This window comes from Falco rusticolus, chromosome 8 (genome assembly GCF_015220075.1).
Source record: "Falco rusticolus isolate bFalRus1 chromosome 8, bFalRus1.pri, whole genome shotgun sequence".
Taxonomy (NCBI): Eukaryota; Metazoa; Chordata; class Aves; order Falconiformes; family Falconidae; genus Falco; species Falco rusticolus.
In genome coordinates this window covers 49,249,546-49,269,230 of record NC_051194.1, presented here as the reverse complement: position 1 = coordinate 49,269,230, position 19,685 = coordinate 49,249,546, and the positions used below count along the sequence as shown (strand labels likewise).

The 19,685-nt window shown below is 37.2% G+C and overlaps 1 protein-coding gene across 2 annotated transcripts in view; it reads left to right on the top strand.

Annotated features, from left to right (window-relative positions):
• Positions 1-19,685, top strand: part of PDE1A (phosphodiesterase 1A) — a 225,403-nt gene that overhangs the window by 177,385 nt on the left and 28,333 nt on the right. For both annotated transcript variants that reach the window (XM_037398200.1, XM_037398201.1), the window contains exons 5-10: positions 2,788-2,970; positions 3,430-3,496; positions 4,452-4,568; positions 6,622-6,762; positions 11,530-11,630; positions 14,177-14,302. In XM_037398200.1, coding sequence (XP_037254097.1) covers positions 2,788-2,970; positions 3,430-3,496; positions 4,452-4,568; positions 6,622-6,762; positions 11,530-11,630; positions 14,177-14,302 — 735 coding nt within the window. The remainder of the gene's footprint in view (positions 1-2,787; positions 2,971-3,429; positions 3,497-4,451; positions 4,569-6,621; positions 6,763-11,529; positions 11,631-14,176; positions 14,303-19,685) is intronic.

The window sequence follows — 19,685 nt, the reverse complement described above, 5'->3', positions numbered from 1 at the left end:
GTTTCCTCTCCTTAAATGTTGTTTCAGTCAGACTTCTGAAAGAAATGAATTCTTTTTGAGAAGTTACTAAGGTTATGTGTTGAGGGATCTGTAAGGGCTTGTACTGACAAGGGATTGTGCTAACAACCTAATTCTGTGTGGCAGTTGCTTCCCAAGTTGTTTAAGGGGGAACCAGAGACACTGAAACTCTCTCTCCCCCGTACTTAGCATGTTGTTCAGTCACCTCTCATTAACAGAGCAGTGGTCTCGTGAAAATTACTGGTTAAATAAACACTTTTTTCAGGTACTGTTTTCTCTGTTCTGTCTTTGTAAAGTAACTCCTGTTGCTGTAATTTACAGACTGGGTAGTCCTGTTTTACAGATGAATGGTTAAAAAGACTAGAGAAACTGCAGTGTGTCTTGCTAGCCTTAATTTGTATGCTGGTGGCTGCTATCTGCAGAGCTCAGGACTTGGTCCCAAACTCGGATCTGCATCAAACTATAGTGAATTGATACAGAGCTCTGCTCCGCGCTGCACAGGTGATGTGCAATATCACTGCTGTGTGCTCTGAGGTAGCCTAATGCCCATGGTCCTTTAATCACCGGAATAGTTTCATCTCATTTGAGAGTTGGAGTAGTTACAAAAATATGATTTAGGGATTATAAAGTTTATTCCTGATTATACTACATATACATCAAATGTCAAATATTCCTCAGAAATATAAATGTACTGATCTCTCCAGGGATATTTCATAACAGTGTTAGACTAGTAGGGATTTCAGTGGACTACAACATGGTATTTTATTTTGGAAATACAATCAGTTTTTAGCCTTTGACCTATAGCCAGTCTCAGCCTTGGTTCGGTTTTGCAAGATAATTTGCTGAAATCCTTTCCTCTACACAAGTCCTTCTCTTCCAAATGAAATTACTGAGTTTTGGTCTGTGTCTCACTGTCAGAAAACCTCATCACTCTTGTCCCTTCTGCTCCTCTTGCACTGTGTGTTGAGTGCAAGTCTGATTCTATGTCCCTAAAAAATAGGAATGTTTCTGCTGTTCTTCCAATGAACGGTAGTGGTGTTGGGGGCATTTTATGGATATTTTTTTTTAAACCCAGCTGAAAAGTCTCACAAAATATGCTGCCAGCCAGATGAGCTGCTGAAACTGAGAACAGGGCAGATGAGCACAACTATACTATGTTCACCGTTCACCAATAATTTATATGACACTTCTGGTGTCATGCTTCCTATAGTCATCTTCCTAGATTCATGTGGGGCTTCCTTTGCACTATACTGTATTCAGGCTTTTCTTCATCGTCCACGTTGCTGTTCAATTCCTCTCCATGCCAGAGAAGACCTGGATTAGGCAACATTTCGAAAACATTGAAGAAGAGAACAGAGAAAGTGAAAGGTGTGAAAGAGATGCTGAATAAATATGAGGAGAGAGTGCACAAACAGGGGAGAGTCAACAGAGTTATGCTAAGAGTAGAGAGAAAAGACAGTGGCAGATGTGACAACATGAAAATGGAAAAGTGGTAGTTTTCCTCTCCCAAGTGGCCATCTGCAAATGCTGTTAGGTAATTCCCACAAATACATTTTCCAGGAATCCTCTTCGCTCAGGAGAAGAGACCCAAGTTTTAACTTGACAAGTGCATTGTCTGATAAATACTTTGTCTGTCATTGCTTTGTGTCCAATTCACACAAACTTGAGCAGTTTCAGAAAGGCAGTGTTAGATAAATAGATCTATGTAATCAAATAATGCCTGTAATACAAATTGGTACCACTTTTATTAAAGTATTTTAAAAGGTGGCATGCTTTACATATGTTCAGGTCATCCTGACTCTAGCGTTTCTTGCATAATTTCATGAAGGAAAACTTGTTACCTGACTAAATAAGGGATTTGGTTCTTGGAAAACCCCAGCAGACTAAGTGATATGGGCAAATAACAGCAAGGAAAAAGTTGTGTTCCTACATCTGGTACATTTATAGAAGTGTAGAATTGAAGTGTTGAGTCTGTTTTAAGATAATACTTAGTTACATGTTTCTTCTAAATAAAGTGATGTCCTCCAGTTTTGCTGAAGTTTGTTTTTAATACTTTTTCTATTTTGCAAGAGGTATACATAACTTTTCTAACTTTTTGAACAAAGAACTGTGAAAGCTGACTTGCAATCCGATCTTGTGTAATGTTTTTACTGCTATGGTTTTGTTACCCTGCTTTCAAAAGGAATACAGATCTCCACACAGAAGGAATTCATTCTCTTTAATACTTTTATTGCACTGGAAAAACATGATGAGCATGTATGAAGGGTGTTCACTGAAATGCGTTCACTGTAGCATTGCTGTGTAATATCATTTACTTTGCGTGTAAGTATCAGAACATCTTTTGTGCTGTTTTGCTGGACAGATCAGGTGGACCCTGGTGATCTCGGTTACAGCAGCAACCCCTCTCCCTGTAGGTGTTTATGCCAACCTCTGTCTTCGATGTCTCCTTAGGATTTTATAACTCATTGATTACACTTCAATCCACCATAGCTGTGACATCTTTGTACAAAATCTTCTTTTGTCTTTACTTGAATATCTTGCATTTGAGTATCTTTTACCTTCTGGAACATGAGCAGCAGGAGAGGGGGAAAGTGTCTGCTGTGCCCAGCTTCCCGGTGGCCTCTCTCAGCAGAGAACACATTTAGTGATGTGCTGAGTCAGTTCTCTGCTCCTGTTAAATTAACTTTTGTTAGCTGATCACCTGTCCATACTCATTCTGCTTCTGTCTTGTCATTTTCTCAGTTACCTTGTATTAATTTTTTTTTGTAGGAAGCTTTTGGACACTGAGGATGAGCTCTCTGACATCCAGTCAGATTCGGTCCCGCTGGAAGTGCGGGACTGGTTAGCCTCTACATTCACGAGGGAAATGGGGATAGTGAAGAGGAGGCCTGAAGAAAAGCCCAAATTCCGAAGCATTGTGCATGCTGTACAGGCTGGGATTTTTGTTGAAAGGTGAGAGCTTTGTTTTCTTATTACAGCAAGTACTGCATTTAACCGCAGTGTCTGTCACTGCAGATCCCTTAACTGGTGGGATGAACCTGAAGCAAATCTTAGAGCCAGAATATAGTTTCAGTTTCTGCAGTTGCTCTATTTTTTCTATACAGAAATCCAGATGAAGCCTCTAAATTTGAGATTAAATCTCCTGGACTTTGGGAAATTCTGGGAATGAACTTTATGGTTTTGAAACTTCTACACTAAAATGTAGCAAAGCCTGCACTAATGTGAAAGAGTAATATACCAGCAGAGGGGCTTCGCTCATAAGTTCATAAAAAGATTTATGTCATCTTTGGGATCAGACCCTTAAATATCGTAGTCTTATTTCACAGACTGTGAAAGATGAATTAAAAAGAGAAATTTTTCCAGTAATTTTTAACGGAGTGTTATTCCTTAACACTTTATTTGTTCTTTTAGGATGTACCGAAGAACTTCTAGCATGGTTGGTTTGGCTTACCCAGCAGAAGTGATTGTAACATTTAAGGTGAAATAAGTTTAATCATTGTGGAATTTGAATGTATTTGTACTTATGTTTTGTGACTTTTAGGGTGAAATTAATATATTTTCTTACTGAACGTACCCTAGCCATAGTCAGTACTACAGAACTGAGCACACAGGACAGAGAAATTAAAAATATAAATTCAGAACTAGCATATGATTCTGTTTATTGTTTCACTGATTAGTTGTGATTTCATTTAGATATTATTAGAGCAATAGGTTTAAATTAGTATAGAATTTTTATAGAAATGTGAGACATGGTTTTATCAGCTCCCAGTGGTATGGTGATCAGTGTCTCAGCAGCATTTGCTTCCTTTTTAGGAAAGAAAAAGAAGTAGTATTGGGATAGAGCTAACAAAGGAAGCTGCAGCTTATGGAACAAGTACAGTATTTGCTGTGAATTTAAGGCATTACTGTATTTTACTTGAAAGGCCATCTTTTGTAGGAGTAAATTTCCTGTGGTTGTGTATGCAATTAAAAATTGGTATTTCTTGAGAATGTAGTACCTCACCTTTTCCCCTTCAAGAGTCACTGATATATAAGTCTCAAATTGCTATATGGCTATAGTGTTAATGACATTTCATAATAGCCTATTTAAAGGATGAGTATTCACATCAGCTCCTTGAGGTTCTATAGACAGTTTGTACACAGATAGTTTAATTTTAAATATTAATGCCTTTGATTCAAAGCATACAAAGTGGCATAGTTCATGTTACAAGTATTTTATTCATAACTGACACAACTATTTTCATCATTAACATTGAAATAGTCATTAATGTGTTACCTGCAGTAGGAGTTGGAAAGAGTTGGACAATAAAAAAAACCCAAATTCTCCCTCTTTCCTCCAAAAAACCGCCAAATATCTTTTCCAGTGGTTAACTGGAAACATACTTAAACAGATGGAAATTTTATGGTTTTTTTTCTTTTTCCCTCATCTACAGGATGTTGATAAATGGTCTTTTGATGTATTTGCCCTAAATGAAGCAAGTGGAGAGCACAGTCTGAAATTTATGATGTATGAGCTGTTTACCCGATATGACCTTTTGAGCCGTTTCAAGGTCAGAAACTAGTCAGAAGTAAAAATATGTATGCAAAAATAAGTATGTCAGATTTAAAATACAAGAAAACCAGGATATGTTTGAAATGTTTGCTTTTTTTTTATTGTACAACGTAGTGCAGAATTTCAAAAAATATGGTAAATCGAACATTGTAATATGGCCAATAGTTCTACCAAATGGAACTTCACCCAGAGCCTGCAAATTTTTCTACAACCCAAAAAATGGAAGGCTCTGTAGAGCCCTGTCTAAGTCAGTTTGGGGTGGGATGTTACTAGTGGGCAGATAAATGCTGTGAGCGCCAAATAAACAGATTATGTATCCAGCCTATTCACTCAGCAGTACTGAATCAGTGTCCCAGATTCATAGAACAACGATTCCCAATAAGGCAGAAAACTGTCGTTAGTCCCAAGTACTTTTTTCATGGTCTGGATCATAGCATGCTGCCTACCACTGTGCAGGGGTTTCAGCTGAACCTTCCTTTCCTAACCAACCTGGGAGATATATAAAGATAAGGCTGCTTTTCCATGGTGTTTGCAGAATGTTGCAATACAGTATGGAGTACTTATAACCAGCTTCGAAAGGCTGAGATAAAAATGCCATATTTATCATTGTAGTAGTATTGAATGGAAGTTTCATTATAGTTTCAGAATCTCTGCACTGCAAAACTCCATGCTCCTTTTGAGGAGGCTGCCTCACCCTGAAGTTGATTTGAATATTTTAATTTTAACCAATAACCCAGACTCAGCTTTTCCCATCAAGCTTTTCCCTTCAAGCTCTGGGTGCTTGAAGTCAGAACCACACTGGCTGCCCTTAACAACACAGTCCAAAAGTACACAAAATTTCAGAGAGTACAGGCTCAGTGGACTTAAGCCTGTTTCTCGATCCCACTGTTTGCCTTTCAGGGCTTTTAAATAAAGAAAAAAATCTTAAGGAAAATGTCATTACATTATATGGGTGTTGTGGTTTAACCCCAGCCAGCAACTAAGCACCACACAGCTTCTTGCTCACTCCCCCCACCCCCAGCAGGATGCAGGGAAGAGAGTTGGAAGGGTAAAAATGAGAAAAATCGTGGGTTCAGAGAAAAACGGTTTAATAATGGAGATAATAACAACAACAACAGTAATAATAATAATAATATAATGACATTGAATGAAAAGGAAAATAACAAAGAGAGAGAAATAAAACCCAAGACAGACAAGTGGTGCAAATGAAAACAATTGCTCACCACCAACCAACTGATGTCCATCCAGTCACCGAGCAGTGGCACTGTGGCCAACCTTCCCGTTGTTTTATTTCTGAGCATGACGTTATAAGGTATGGAATATCCCTTTGGTCGGTTGGGGTCAGCTGTCCTGGCTGTGTCCCCTTCCAATTTCTTGTGCCCCCTCCAGCCTTCTTGCTGGCAGGGCAGTGTGAGGAGCAGAAAAGGCCTTGGCTCTGTGTAAGCACTGCTCAGCAATAATGAAAACATCCCTGTATTATCAACACATTTTCCAGCACAAATCCAAAACATAGCCCTGTACTAGCTACTATGAAGAAAATTAACTCTATCCCACCAAAAACCAGCACAATGGGAAAATAAATGGGACTAGATAATACCTGTACTTCATAGATTGCCTGGAGGAACAAAAGAAAGGGAAGTCATACTGTTAGATTCAGGGAAACCTTGTCTCAGGCAAGGTAAAACTGGTGAAGAAAAGGAGATAATCCTATGTTTAGACTCCTGTCTGCCAGGCCTTTATTATATATATGAACAATGTATGCATTCCTGGTACAGACAGACGAGGTGTCTTGAAAACCGTTTGGTTGATAGCTCTGCAGTCTCTTGTACACTAACCACATGCTGTGCATGGTGTATGTAGAGAGATGCAACATCTGCAAGAACTGGGTGAAGAATCCATGATGCATAGAAGACCTTTACATTTTAAAGTTTTCTTTTGTTGTTCTTTAACTAAATTCTATGGTATATTTATTTGTGGCTTATTTATTGCATGATTAACTTTGCAGCTGTTGTAGGATAAAAACATTTATTTTAATTTTTGCTTCCCCCCAGATCCCTGTTCCCAATCTTATTTCATTTGCTGAAGCTCTTGAAGTTGGTTACAGCAAATACAAAAATCCGTATCACAATTTGATCCATGCAGCTGATGTTACTCAAACTGTGCATTACATAATGATTCACACTGGTATCATGGTAAGAAATACTGCAAAGTTCGATTTACTTCTTTTCTCAGACTGTACTGTTTTGGATAACTGTGCATATGTGTCTTTTCTTAAGGAAAAAGCTCCCTTAAAAATTGTGCAGAGATAGATTCCAAACTGCTATTCAAGCTGTGAACTTTTTGTCATTTTAAGAGTTCTTCCAGGATGGAACTCTTTTGATGTGGAGTGAAAAAGTAGAAAAAAAAAAATCCTCCTTAAATCCCTTTTGCTTTTCATTGCCCGGGCTTGGCTATTATATATCGTATTAAAAGAGATCCATTTGCAGAAGTGGTGAGAATTTTTTTGCTTCCACATCAGAGCCTGGGAGGTATGATCAGGCAAGGAAACTTTAGCATCTGCTGAGGTCTTGGCCCTTGAAAGATACGCTGAATCAGTACAGGCTTACTCAAATACTCTGCAGCTGCTTTTTCTTTTAGTTTATAACCTTAATTAGGACTGTTCTTGCATTGTGTATATGCATATACTAGGCAGGAGATTGTATTTGCCTTGCACTATTGCAATATCCCAATATTTTTCAGTGTTTGCTTTGGGAACTGAAGTGAGTCTGTGCAAGCATTTTTATTCTAAACACTTACCTTAGATTTAATACCAGCAATGGGAGTCTCCTCACTATCTGCTTGCTGGAAAAAAGTAAATACTGACTGAAAGAAAACAGGCATCTCTGTCAGTGGCCTTTTGATGATTTGTCTTCACTATGAATGCACTTGTTTCAAATTAAAAAAAAAAAAGGGTGGGAAGTGATAATGCCTTATTTCTGTTTGCAGAGTCATAAAACGAATCCATAAGACTTTTGGAAAGGAAAGTTTTAGGGCTGACTCTGTATGTCTGTGCTCCAATATATACACAATAAATGACAGTCATTCACTTATGTTAAGCTTTTTCTCACTGAAAGCTTTGCCTTTGGCTTCAGCGGAGGAACGAACAAGTCCTAGGCATCGTAGGGTTTTATTCTACTGTTTGAAGAGAGTGTTTTGCCTCTAAGCATCAGGTTTTTAAAGCTACCTTTTAACACAAGTACTAATTGCAGAATGAAGCCTGGAGTCTTCACCAGCCAAGATTCCTTTTCACATTGAGGTGTTTTCTTGAGAAAGAACTTCCGTATCAGACTGAAGGACAGGCTAGACAGCTCTTGCCAAGATGACTTCAAACCAAAGTTGTTTTATACGATGTTCACCTATCAAAATAATATTTTAAAAAGAAAAAGCTTGAAGAGATTAGATCATAGTTCCTATCCTACCCTTGTCTTCTACTGTAAGATCAACTGCAAGCATTAAGTGATGTGAGACATGTTTTTATTGTAGGTATACAGCTGGATCAGCAAATTAACAGGGAGGAAAATCTTTATTGTATTACACGACACAAATATCCCTTGGGCCCATTGTAACTGTGCCCCTCTGCCCTTCAAAAAAACCAATAGCATCCAGATTTTCTATGTGATGCCAGGACAAGGTTCCAACTTCCAGAGCTATCCTAGTTAATCTGAGATGTTTGACCATTGATTAAACAACTTCACAACATGCTTTGTGTATATTTGAACACTGAATGAAGGAACCTGTTTCATATTTGGGTATCTGCTGTTCTACAGGGTATACATGAGGATGAGAAAGGCCTCTCTAACTCAGGTTTTACCATATTAGCATCCTAACCTTCTAACTGCACTTTGAAGTGATTTAGGTAACTGTTTTCAGAAAAGCTTAGACTTCATTGCTGTTACTTTGCTGTAAAACCTCATTAATGTTGCAATGCTGCTACAAAATATTCCTATAAAATTAGACCATCTTTTAAATACATTTGAATTGCTGAATTATAATATTGGAAAGTTCTTAGAAAGATACCTAACTAGGACAACACTTAGTCAAGAGTGCCTTCAAACAGATGTAGCTTGCCAGGCAGAAGGAACGTTTATAGAAATCAGTGTTTGAAAGAGGGCCTAGTGATTCTGCAGCTTGCGAAGTATTTATGTCCCAAACGTCATTTGCAGTTTGAGAGCGCATCAGTATGATGCAAACATTCCATTTATTTTTTGGGGTTTTTTTCCTGTTCCTTGGTTAACCCTGAAGAACCCTACTCAATAACAATTTGAAGTTTGCTTCTCAAGCTAATATTTTTCAGAGTATGTCCGTTGTAATGCCTCTTTTCTCTCTGTTGTATCTTCTAACAAATACCTGGACTGGAGTCAATTTGAGGCAATTCTATATCAAATTCCCATGTATTTTTTGCAGATTGGCATGTGATTTGAAGTTCTTATGCTTTCATTGTATCTTAAGGAACTAACAGTGACTCCCAAATCATGCAAAGAATTGCTGTCTTCGTTGTTCGCTTCTGAAAGACATACTGAAGCAAATGTTTCAAAAAGATGGGTTTTAGAAAATCCTTTTCACAATTCCAGTTGTTAAGATCATACATTTTGTATCTTTTATAGGCACCTGGAAAACATCCATATTTCAGCATCTACCAAAAAATTTGGCTGGTCAGAGTTTATGCTTCTCCACAAGTCTTTAGAGAGATTCCGGTGAAGAATAACACATATTCAGGGTCACAGTTAAAGAACTGAAATGATCATTGTAATTTCCAACTTATAATATCTTAAGAAACAAGATCCAGCCACCTCAGATCAATGTGTTAAAAAGTTAGATATCACAGATGGCACATAGTCTATTAGCCTTCCTAAGAGATTAAAACCCAGATGATACGACTGAGAAATAGAAGTCAACCTTGGATTTATGAAGTCTTCATCTTTATAAAGATTAAAGAATCCAAGTCCCAGGGAATAAATCTTGTAAAGAACTTTTGAGTCATCGATCATCTTCCCACTATCCCTTTTCTCCTCCCACATACCTGTATTGCTCAAACTAAATGAAAAAATGTCTCTACTGTCAATAAGCGCATTGTGAGACTCCCTTTCTTACTCATTTTTTAATCCACTGTTGTCTAAAAAAATAGTTTGAACCAGAGCTCATGAAAAGTTGAAATGTATTTATTTACTTACAAGCAATTTATAATGCTGGAAAACATCTCTCAGTAGTAAACATATTTTCCAATAGGTGTTACACCTGCATTACATAGTATCTTCCCGGAGGGAAGTAGGTTCCAGCTCTTCACAGTCTTGCAGCCCTCCAGATACCTGCTTTTCCCTCTCCCTTTGGGCAAAACACTTGTTAAGTGTCTTTCTAAGAGCTTTCTCCTACTGCCTTAGAAATCCTTTAGCTAGAGTAGTTTTCTGAGTCTGTGATTTGAATACAGATCTGAAATTTGACTGTATAGCTACAGTCTCTAGAGTAGTTGCTGTCATATAGTAACGTATGAAGTTTCTGTGTAGCCTGTAGACATTGTTGTAAGAAATCCTCTTCTACTTATAAATGCATTGTCTAGCAACTCTTTTGGTTACTAAACAAGCTGATCTTTGAAAAGGCGTCTTAAAGCAAAAGTTTATGTTTAGCTTTAGTTACTAATAATTTCTGGGTTTCTGTTCTGTCTGGTATGTTGAAAACATTGTGAAAGCCAGGACTGGTCATGGCCTGGTTTCTTGTGACACACAATATGATGAAGGTCATCGTTTCCATTTTTAGAACTGCTTACAGTACATTCTCATTCCTCTGTTGTGACCTTTTAAAATCTATACTGCTTCACCAACAGCCAGTACTTGTTGTTCCTCAGCAGTCTTATTTTGTCACTGAATGACCTATTTCATTATTCTCTTATTACTTATGAATCTTGACTGTTTCCTTTCTTCTTCTTTGAAAGAAGTACTACTGTTGGCAGCTTTTAATACTTCTGGCGGCTTATACACCTTATATCCATTCATGCACACGTATGTGCACATATGGGCATATAAGGATGAGATCATTCTTTGATCCTTTAGTACAGAAGCTTACTTCCACCCTAAAAAAAATTGAAATATGTGTGGAAATGCTTGACTGGCATTTGACTTAATCAGTCCTATGACTGCGGGGTTTAATTATCATATGATTTTTCTGCCCTCATTTTTAGATGGAGTAATTTTTTTCCTTAAGGATGATTTATCATTCAAGAAATAGAACTTGAAAGATAAAATAGCAGAGGTTATTTTACAAACCGACTGATACAGAACAGGCTCAGTTAGCAAGAGTTACAAAAGTGCACAAAACTCTAGGGTCTGCATTATTTTGTATACATGACCTGTATTACCTTTTGTTCTCAGTTACTGTGTACTAGCCTTATGCACCCTTTTTTTGCATTAGTACAAAGTATGATAAAACGTAGAATAGAAAAATCTCCTATGGGCCTAATTTTAGTGCTATAAACACTGGTAAAATATAGTTAATGCTGATGTTGTACCAGAATTTATTATGAACTGTCTATATTGTTCACTAAAAGACAATTTATAATAGGTTTTTAGATGAATATACCATTATTTGGAAAGTGCCATGTATGGGCTAGCAGGTTAGGTACTTCCTACTTGAAACAGCTACAAAGTATACCATGTAATTATCTTAATAACTTACTGTATTTCTGGCTGCCAATATTTACTTTGCTAGTGACCATAAGGACTTTAACTTGGTCATAGAGAAATCATAAGTACAAGGAGTTATTTTACTGTATAATAGCGAAGTGTTAAGGATATATAGTTACCTGAAATAAGACAAGAGTAAAGTTTCCTTAAGTTGAAGATAATGCAAAACTTTTCCAGTACTGTAGTACTTAATCTGAGTTAGACTATTATAGAAAATATGACTAAGATTTGTTTTTCATTTACCAGCACTGGCTCACAGAACTGGAAATTTTAGCAATGATCTTTGCAGCTGCCGTCCATGATTATGAACATACTGGGACCACAAACAATTTTCATATTCAGACAAGGTAAGCGAGGTGCTCTCTTAAGTGTCATATCTGGAGTTTGCTGTTCATTGGTCTGAACTGTTTCATACATCTTACTGATACAGCCAGGAAGCAGCCGGGTCATTCCTGAATTTACAAATTGCTTCCTTGACCTCTGTACAGTTAATGGGACTGCTGACATGAGCAAAGACGGTGTGGAAAAGTAAGGAGTTAGCTCCATAGTGTTTGAAATCATTATATTTTGGAGCTGATATGTCAAGAGAGATTTCAAAGAGATTCAGATCACAGACTTGAAAGCCCCTCACCCCTCTATATGTTTGCTTATATTTTGATACTTTTGACTTAAAAATTTCTTCTGCAGTGTCCCCATAAAAATACCATTCCACTTTCAGCAATGTGTCTGCACTTTACTTCGGCTGCTACATTTTTTTTTTTTGAAGTTGCATATTAAACTTACAGGGTCCTAGTACAGAGGGAGAAACCTTCAAGTACAGCTTTAGAAATACCTACCACAAGTTGTCTCCTAGCTTGTTTTGATAGCATCTGCAGTAGTTACGAAAAAGAAATCTAGAAAGAAATCCAGTTTAAAAGTCAGGCTAACTGCAGGTGCAGCATGTCATCCTAGCCTCTGGTCCAGAACAACAGCATATACCTCTCTCCCTTAACATATTTTCACCTTATCAAAGGAAAATCACTGCCCAATCCATTAATGGGTGATAAATCATATACCCGATACTTAACCTAGTACAAAGCATCTTACACTTCTGTCACGCTAGGCTGTACTTTGTTTTTACTATCCTCAGTTGATGAGTATGCTTTACCTGCTGTTAAAAAAAATTCAGCAAAGCACTGGCATTTTCTAACAAAACAGCTCTGTGCTAGAAATACTACTACTTCAAACAGAAGCATCCTCACACTCACCTATACAGATGTAGTGCCTAATATTTAAATTAAATCCATAACATACTTGTGCCCAGAGATGTGCCCTTTGTTATTGAACAAATTATGTATCTGCAGCTGAAATAAAGACAGAATTCTTTTCTCCCTCAGCATAGTCTGGCTAAAAATAAACATCAGTTTGTCATCCCAAGTTTATATTACTTTTCTATTTTTGTCCTTAATATTTTGCTCTGAAGTATTGCAAAAGTGGAAAATCAATTAAGCTGTTACCCTTTGAATTTTACTTGGGCATACTTGCAAACAGGTATTTGTTTTGTAATTAACTCATTCTTCCCTACTAGTGGAACTTGTCTCTGATGTGGCATCCCAGGCCCATGATTCCAGGCTTGTTTTGCCTGAGAAAAGCTGATGAAATGGCTGTCATAGTCATAGCAAATCTTAGCACTGTTTAAAACTAACCATAAGTAGCTATGTGGATCAAAGTGTGCTTCATTAACACGTGATTGTCAGATCACAGATTTTCCCATGATTTTAGTAGGAGTATGTATGTAAACATATTCATTATTTAGGTAGGTTATGGTTTGTTCCCACTAAATAAAATTTCCAGTCCTATTTTCATTTTTTAGATTCCTTGGTACCATACCATACACGTGGGTGGTTACACTAAATATATGTTATTGCTCAACAAAACAAAAGGCTGGATTTACCATATTAATATCATAGTAAGTTACGTTGCTAAATCATCACACCTTTCTCCTGGCACAGACTTTTCAGTTGGCCAAATGGAAATACTCAAGAACAGCTTTATCAGAACAGAAGTGTAGCAGAGAGGGGAAACCTGAGGTTGCTTAGCAAGTCATATCAGGTCTTGGGGAAACAAATTCCCCAAGAATTAATGAAGTTTGAAGCTAAGGATGATAAATCCATACCACATCAAAATTTTTGAAAATCTGTAAGTAATTTTGGTATTGTAGATTAGTCTTTAGTTAAGAAGGAAAGGATACTATCAAGGATGATAACGTTATGCAAGGGTCTGGCTTTCGGAAGCACTTGAGTGCAAATCAAATTTCAGCTTAGCATCTCTTCCATTCCATTGCTACGAGGCTCAAAGTTTCACAGTTTTTCTGACAAAAGATGGCATCCATTTAAAACATGTGAAATCGAAGTTTTAAAATATTTTATTACTTGCAGCTCCTTCTAATATATGAGTGACATTGGCCACAGCTCCTCTGTCTCAGAACAGGGGTACTAACTTAATACCCATGCTATGTGCAGAGACCCCTCTGTTGGTGAATGCACTGCGTTTTAAACGGTTGGATTGCCAATGTGTACTTTTGAGCAGCCTAATTAGAGCATTTCTGTTGCTCTACAATCCTATCTACAGTCAAGAAGCTGAAAGATCGCCTCACAAATTTTTGTCACAGTTATATAAATAAAACATTACACATTTAGGAATATGATTTTCCCACAAACAGTATATACAATGGTTTAATGATACATTTTTATGCGTTTAGGAGGGAAACTTTATCAGTATTTGATACAATTGGAATAAATAAACATAGTTTGGTATATATAATCAGTAGTTCTCCCAGAGAATAGACAGTCCTACCTTCCTCAGTGCCATCATCAGAATGCTATTGCAAATTCTGCCTTTTTCTTAACACTAGGTCAGATGTTGCAATATTGTACAATGATCGTTCTGTTCTTGAAAATCATCATGTAAGTGCTGCTTATAGACTCATGCAAGAAGAAGAGATGAACATCCTGGCAAATTTAACCAAAGATGACTGGAGGTAAGACCTACTGTGACATTCAAACTTAATTCCAGTATTTAAAAATAATAAAAAACACCAAGCCTTCCCTGTGGAGTCTATTTTAAGAGTTCAAATTACAGGAAGAAACTTTGGCACTGGAAGGAGTAACAGATTTAGGGCTTAGGAAAGGCTGCTGTGTGTAAAGAAGTACTGTTTGAGAGACTCCATATAATTTTCCAAGTGAGGTTGTGCATTTATGAGGCACAGTGTTGGACTTGTGTGGACAGTGTCTCAGGTGAGATAGCTCTTCAGGAAAACCACAATGTTGCCCGTCTTGAGCTAGGTTATCTTTGTCTAACAGTGGGTTAAAACCTCAGTGCAGAGTCACACTGCTGCCAACTTGACCACTACTGCCTTTGGGATTTCTGCTGTGTAACATACCACAGTGTAGTCACATCTTGGTTAAGCATTAAAAAATGAATTATCTGGAGAGTAAAAAAAAAAAATAATAATAAAGGCCAGGCACAGTAGTACCCCAGAAATCGCTCTTGGTTTTTTTTTAATTTCTGCTTCTTAATTTTAGTATAATTCTGAAGAAAATATGACCACCTGAAAGAATCAGGATCATAATTGATATGTCACAAATACCTGCAAGACCAAAATGAACAAGTGTTAGAGATAAGACTTTCTGCATTATTAAAAATGATGTTATCTTTATACATCTTTGATTGCTACCTATAGCACTTAAAATGAGTCTTCTGTGTATTTCTGTAAACATAGCTATTATTCAGAGATTCAAAAATAACTTTTAAATAGGTGGACTGTGAAGTCAGGGAGAGATGTTCTGCTTCCAGAAAAGTCTTCCACTGTGAATGATACCACCACAAATAAGAAAGCTATACTCTGCTTTGTATATATTTTCACAAAGCTATAAATTTATGAAGAAATATGTGAATGTCAGATCAAATTTTGGTGTGGTGTATATTTACAGATGAAGGACTGTTTTACATGGTAGATTTACATTATGTTACTTACCTACATAATCAGAACACTTCTAAATAAAGCTTTTATTGTATGTAAGCCTGCTGACCCTTTTGGTTTTCAATTCATTATTTTACTGTAGCTACTCTAAAACACTTAATATTAAAGTATTTATAATTTTTTATTTAATACATCAGAGGGAGGAAACATACACCTTTTTATTCTCATAAAAGATTTCTTCTCAGAAGATACTCATTTGGATTTAGTTATCACAAAATTTGTGCTGTATATTTTGTTCTGGAGAAGGATCTCTGGAAGTAAATTGTAAACTTCAACAATAATTGTCATATACACCTATATTTTCTTTGCCAACATGAGTCAGCCTTGCTCTGCTTCAAAATATTTGGGGCCTGATAGTTTTGGGGCTGATAGAGCTCTGTGACCCTGTTTTTGCTTGTCCTAGCTATTCAGTATGGAGAAAGTGATTGTGCCAGTAGAGAGCCAACAGAGGCTGGTATTTTGTCTTTTAAAACCATCATTGTAGAGAGGTAATGATTTTCCAATCTTGAGACTTGTTACCTTGAGTATGTTCTTTTGAAGTGTTGTTGTTTCATATTGTGTCCTACCAGAGAATGCTTCCAGGTAGAAAGGGGCAGATCTGCAGTTGAATTTCAGTTCAGGACTGGACCAAGAATGGCTTGAAGACACTTGTGTGCTTCCCCAGTCCTGGCTCCTTCATCACTGGAGACCACCATAAATGAGTATAGCTTGGGAATCCCTGCAGCAACATGCAGTTGGTCCAGCTGACAGAAATCTGGCTGCCAGCTAGTACAGTGCGTCCCAGTCATTCCCTTTTGTTATGTCACTGGGGAAAAGAGTGATAGGATGGAAACTCCTGTGAAAGAAAATATTTGCCAATGGAAAGAGGAGCCTATGGTTTCCAGGTGTGTGATGTTTATACATATTGCTCTGGTGGACTGCAACAGAATGAAGGGAGGAATGTGATAGACTCTTCACATTTCTGAAGCGCACACTTCTCTGCATAGATTGCTCAGTCTGGTCTTCCCCCAGTTCTTTTTCCAGTCCGCTTACAGACCCTTTGCTCTAACTTCTATTGCATTTCAGTTCTCTGTGGCTTTTGAACCTGTGATAAACTACCACGTTCCTTCAGAAGTTGCTCAATCACACAGTGAGTGTGTTTGTACTTGCTTTTCAGTCCGATTTCACTGTAACCCGACTAGGATTTCCTAGAGGATCTTATCTTAGTGTTGCAAATTTTGTTTGTATGCAGTGGCTGCACAGATCCAGTCCACTATAAGCAGCCAGTTTGAAGCTGGTGGAATTTGGCAACCTGAGAAAGTAGATTTTATGGTTTCTTGTTGCGGCTATTCAGTACAACTTAGAAGAAATGTAAGAACTGACTAATAAGTTCAAGCAACTAAACCAGAACACTCAGTTCCATGTTTTGTCACTTAGCTAGGCAATTACAGTCTGTACTTTACAAACCAGTAAATTCCAAAGTGCTAATGCGAGAACCTGCACAACCTGTTGAAGTCTGATGCTTTAATTTAGAGGGTTGGTCATCGAAATGATGGTTTCCTGGTATTTGTTTCTAATATCAAAAAAATCCTTTTACCCTATCATCAAATACAGTTGTTCATTGGTGCAATGACAGATCTGTTAGCCATTTAAAAGGTCTTCAATTTTCTAATTATTGCTACAGCAAATTTCTTGGATCTGTACTGAAATTCATGCTGTTAGACTTAACAATTTTGAAGTTTACACTGAATTAAATTGGCAGTAAATTGAGATGATAATTTGTTCAACTTTTTAATGTACTTCCTGGCATTGATTAATTTCTTGTCTACTGTCAGATCTGTTTTGTTGAGATGCAGCGATTTCATTTTTTAAAAAATTAATACCACTGCCTATTTAAACTGTGTTTCTGCTAGTTATTTCAGCAAGATGAAGCAAAGTGACTAAGAATGACTATAGTATTACGTTTGCTTTTCTACACGTTAACATTAAGAAGATAAATGCACTAATAAACTGTCAGCTTCAATTAAGTTTAAAACATAGGGTTTGGGTCTGGGCAGGGAAACACTGCTGGCATTCTGATGAGGATGTCCTTTGTGGATAGTGCATGTGACATTCATAGTGATTTCTCACACTTTCCTCAACTCTGAAAATATATTCCAGTCTTCCATATTGTCTTGTTTCTGTCGCTTAGCGCCCCTATATAACTAAAGGATTCCTTTTTTGTCCTCCTTTCTTCTTTTATTTACCAGGCTTCTAGCACCCCGTGTGTTATGTGAACAGTTATAGGTGGTCAGGTGGTATTAATATCTCAAACCATTCCCTTCATAAGGCATACAACGTTATATTACCCGATTATGCAAAAAGGAATAACAAAACAGTATGAATTGTATACAATGCATGATGAACAGCTTTTCTTTCACCAATTCCTTTGGGAGACTTCTGTTTGAGGAAGGCAGGATTGCTATAACTTGCGAGATTAACCTTATGTCTTCAGTTCCCAGCCTACTTTCGCTCAGCTTAGCCTGTTCCTACATTTTTTCATTAGTTTCCAGCTGACTAAATGTCTCTGACATGGGCAAATCCAGGTAAAGCTGGTTTCTGTTTATCAGTTAACTGCTGTTCTGAGAAGTCCATGTGCCAATCCTTGTCTCTTGTTTATTACAGCATTATTCATGTTGTTTTTTCACATCATCTTGCATCTGTTGTTTTACAGTATGCTATCCATAGGACATATGGATATAGGAGGGTTAAGAAAGGATGACAGCACAGGACATGACAGTTTACTTAAGAAAAATGGAGATTGTATACTCAAAACCATTAATCTTCCAGTTGTGGGCCCCAAAAACTGCTATGCGCTGTACGTGAATACTGTTACCGCTTCCCATCATAGAACTAAAGATGAAACACATACGTATCTTTTTGCCATGGTAGCATGAGCAGTGCTAACTGTATTATCCCGATGTCCTTGTAGCTGTGGAGTGCTTGATAAAAGGGGCAGAGATTTCTGCCCAGGAGTTACCTGTGAGACCAGCTGAGGTCTCCTTCAGTGTGAAAGCTGAGGTGGTCTTTTTTTTCTCCAGGGAAAAAAAAAGGGGAATGGTTTAAGTCCAAGAGTAATCTTTTGTGCAATGGTAGTAGACTGAGCATTTGTAGCTCTAGTAGAGCTTTATTTAATATTTCCCCATCAGTTCTCAATTTTCCATTTCTCTATTGACGATGCATGGGGGTGCAGGCAGGAAACAATTGCAGACCATAGGTGGAGAGCTTCTCCTTTGCTGTCAAGCAGCTTTTCAGTGGCCTGAAATCTTCAGAATATGTTGAGTGCTACATTTTTTGATTCTTATTAAGGTGATGGAGTTAAGAATTAGGGTTTGTCTGCTGCCATGACAGTATGAGTAAGCAGAAAGCAGCATTTTCCTTCTGTGTGTGGTGTTCTGTAGTAAGGGTGAGCTTATTTCTGATTACTCTTAAAAGTTCAGATGTGGAAAGAAAATCTCCCATAGAAAGGGGAAGTGGTAATTATTTCAGTCTTACAAACAATGCAGAGCCCTCAGTTTTCATGCAGTGTTAGCTGTTGTTTTGTTGGGGTTTTTTAAACGGGTTTGGCTGTGTTTGAAGGGTACAGTTTCAAAGCAATGTGGAGGAGGAACAGTTGGGATGCAAATTAATTAGTATCTTATTATGAGGTCAGGTAAGGTAAGACATTTTCTAAACTCAAGTTGCTATGGCTGCATTTTACTGAGTAGAAGTGAGAGGACTGAGTCTTTTTCCAGTTGCATCAAAGCAAATCAGGAATAAATACACAAAAATCAATAGGAGTATTAGATTAAATATGCAATTACTTTGGCACTAAAGTAATCTTGATAGGTTTTATAACAAACTGTTCTAACAGCTCTGAAGAAAACTGCAATTTACCTCTTTCAAACATAGTCCTATGAAAAAAATACAATGTTAAGTAAATCAAAAGTATGAATACAGTATGAAAGATCAGTGAGAATGACTAAAGTAGGATACTACTATTGTAATTGATATTTGGACATCCTTCAGATTGGGGATTGGGGGTGTGCTTATAATCAAAGTTTTTATGTGGTGAATTGTCCCCATTATATATATAAATAACACTTGCGCATAAACCCTCCATTTAAAAAGCATGTAAAGAAAGACCCGGTAGACTCCCACATAGTCTATATAGAATCGTTCTACATCAAGGAAACTGAATTATCCAAATCAGTAATTATTGTTGACAGAATTAATGTAATTCCATATACAATCAGAATTAATACACTTTCTTACATGATTCATGTTTTACTATTTTCATATTCATTTAATAGTAAGCTGATGGACAAGCCAACATCTCTGACCATAATACCAAGATAAACAAATTATAACTCCCAAATTTGTT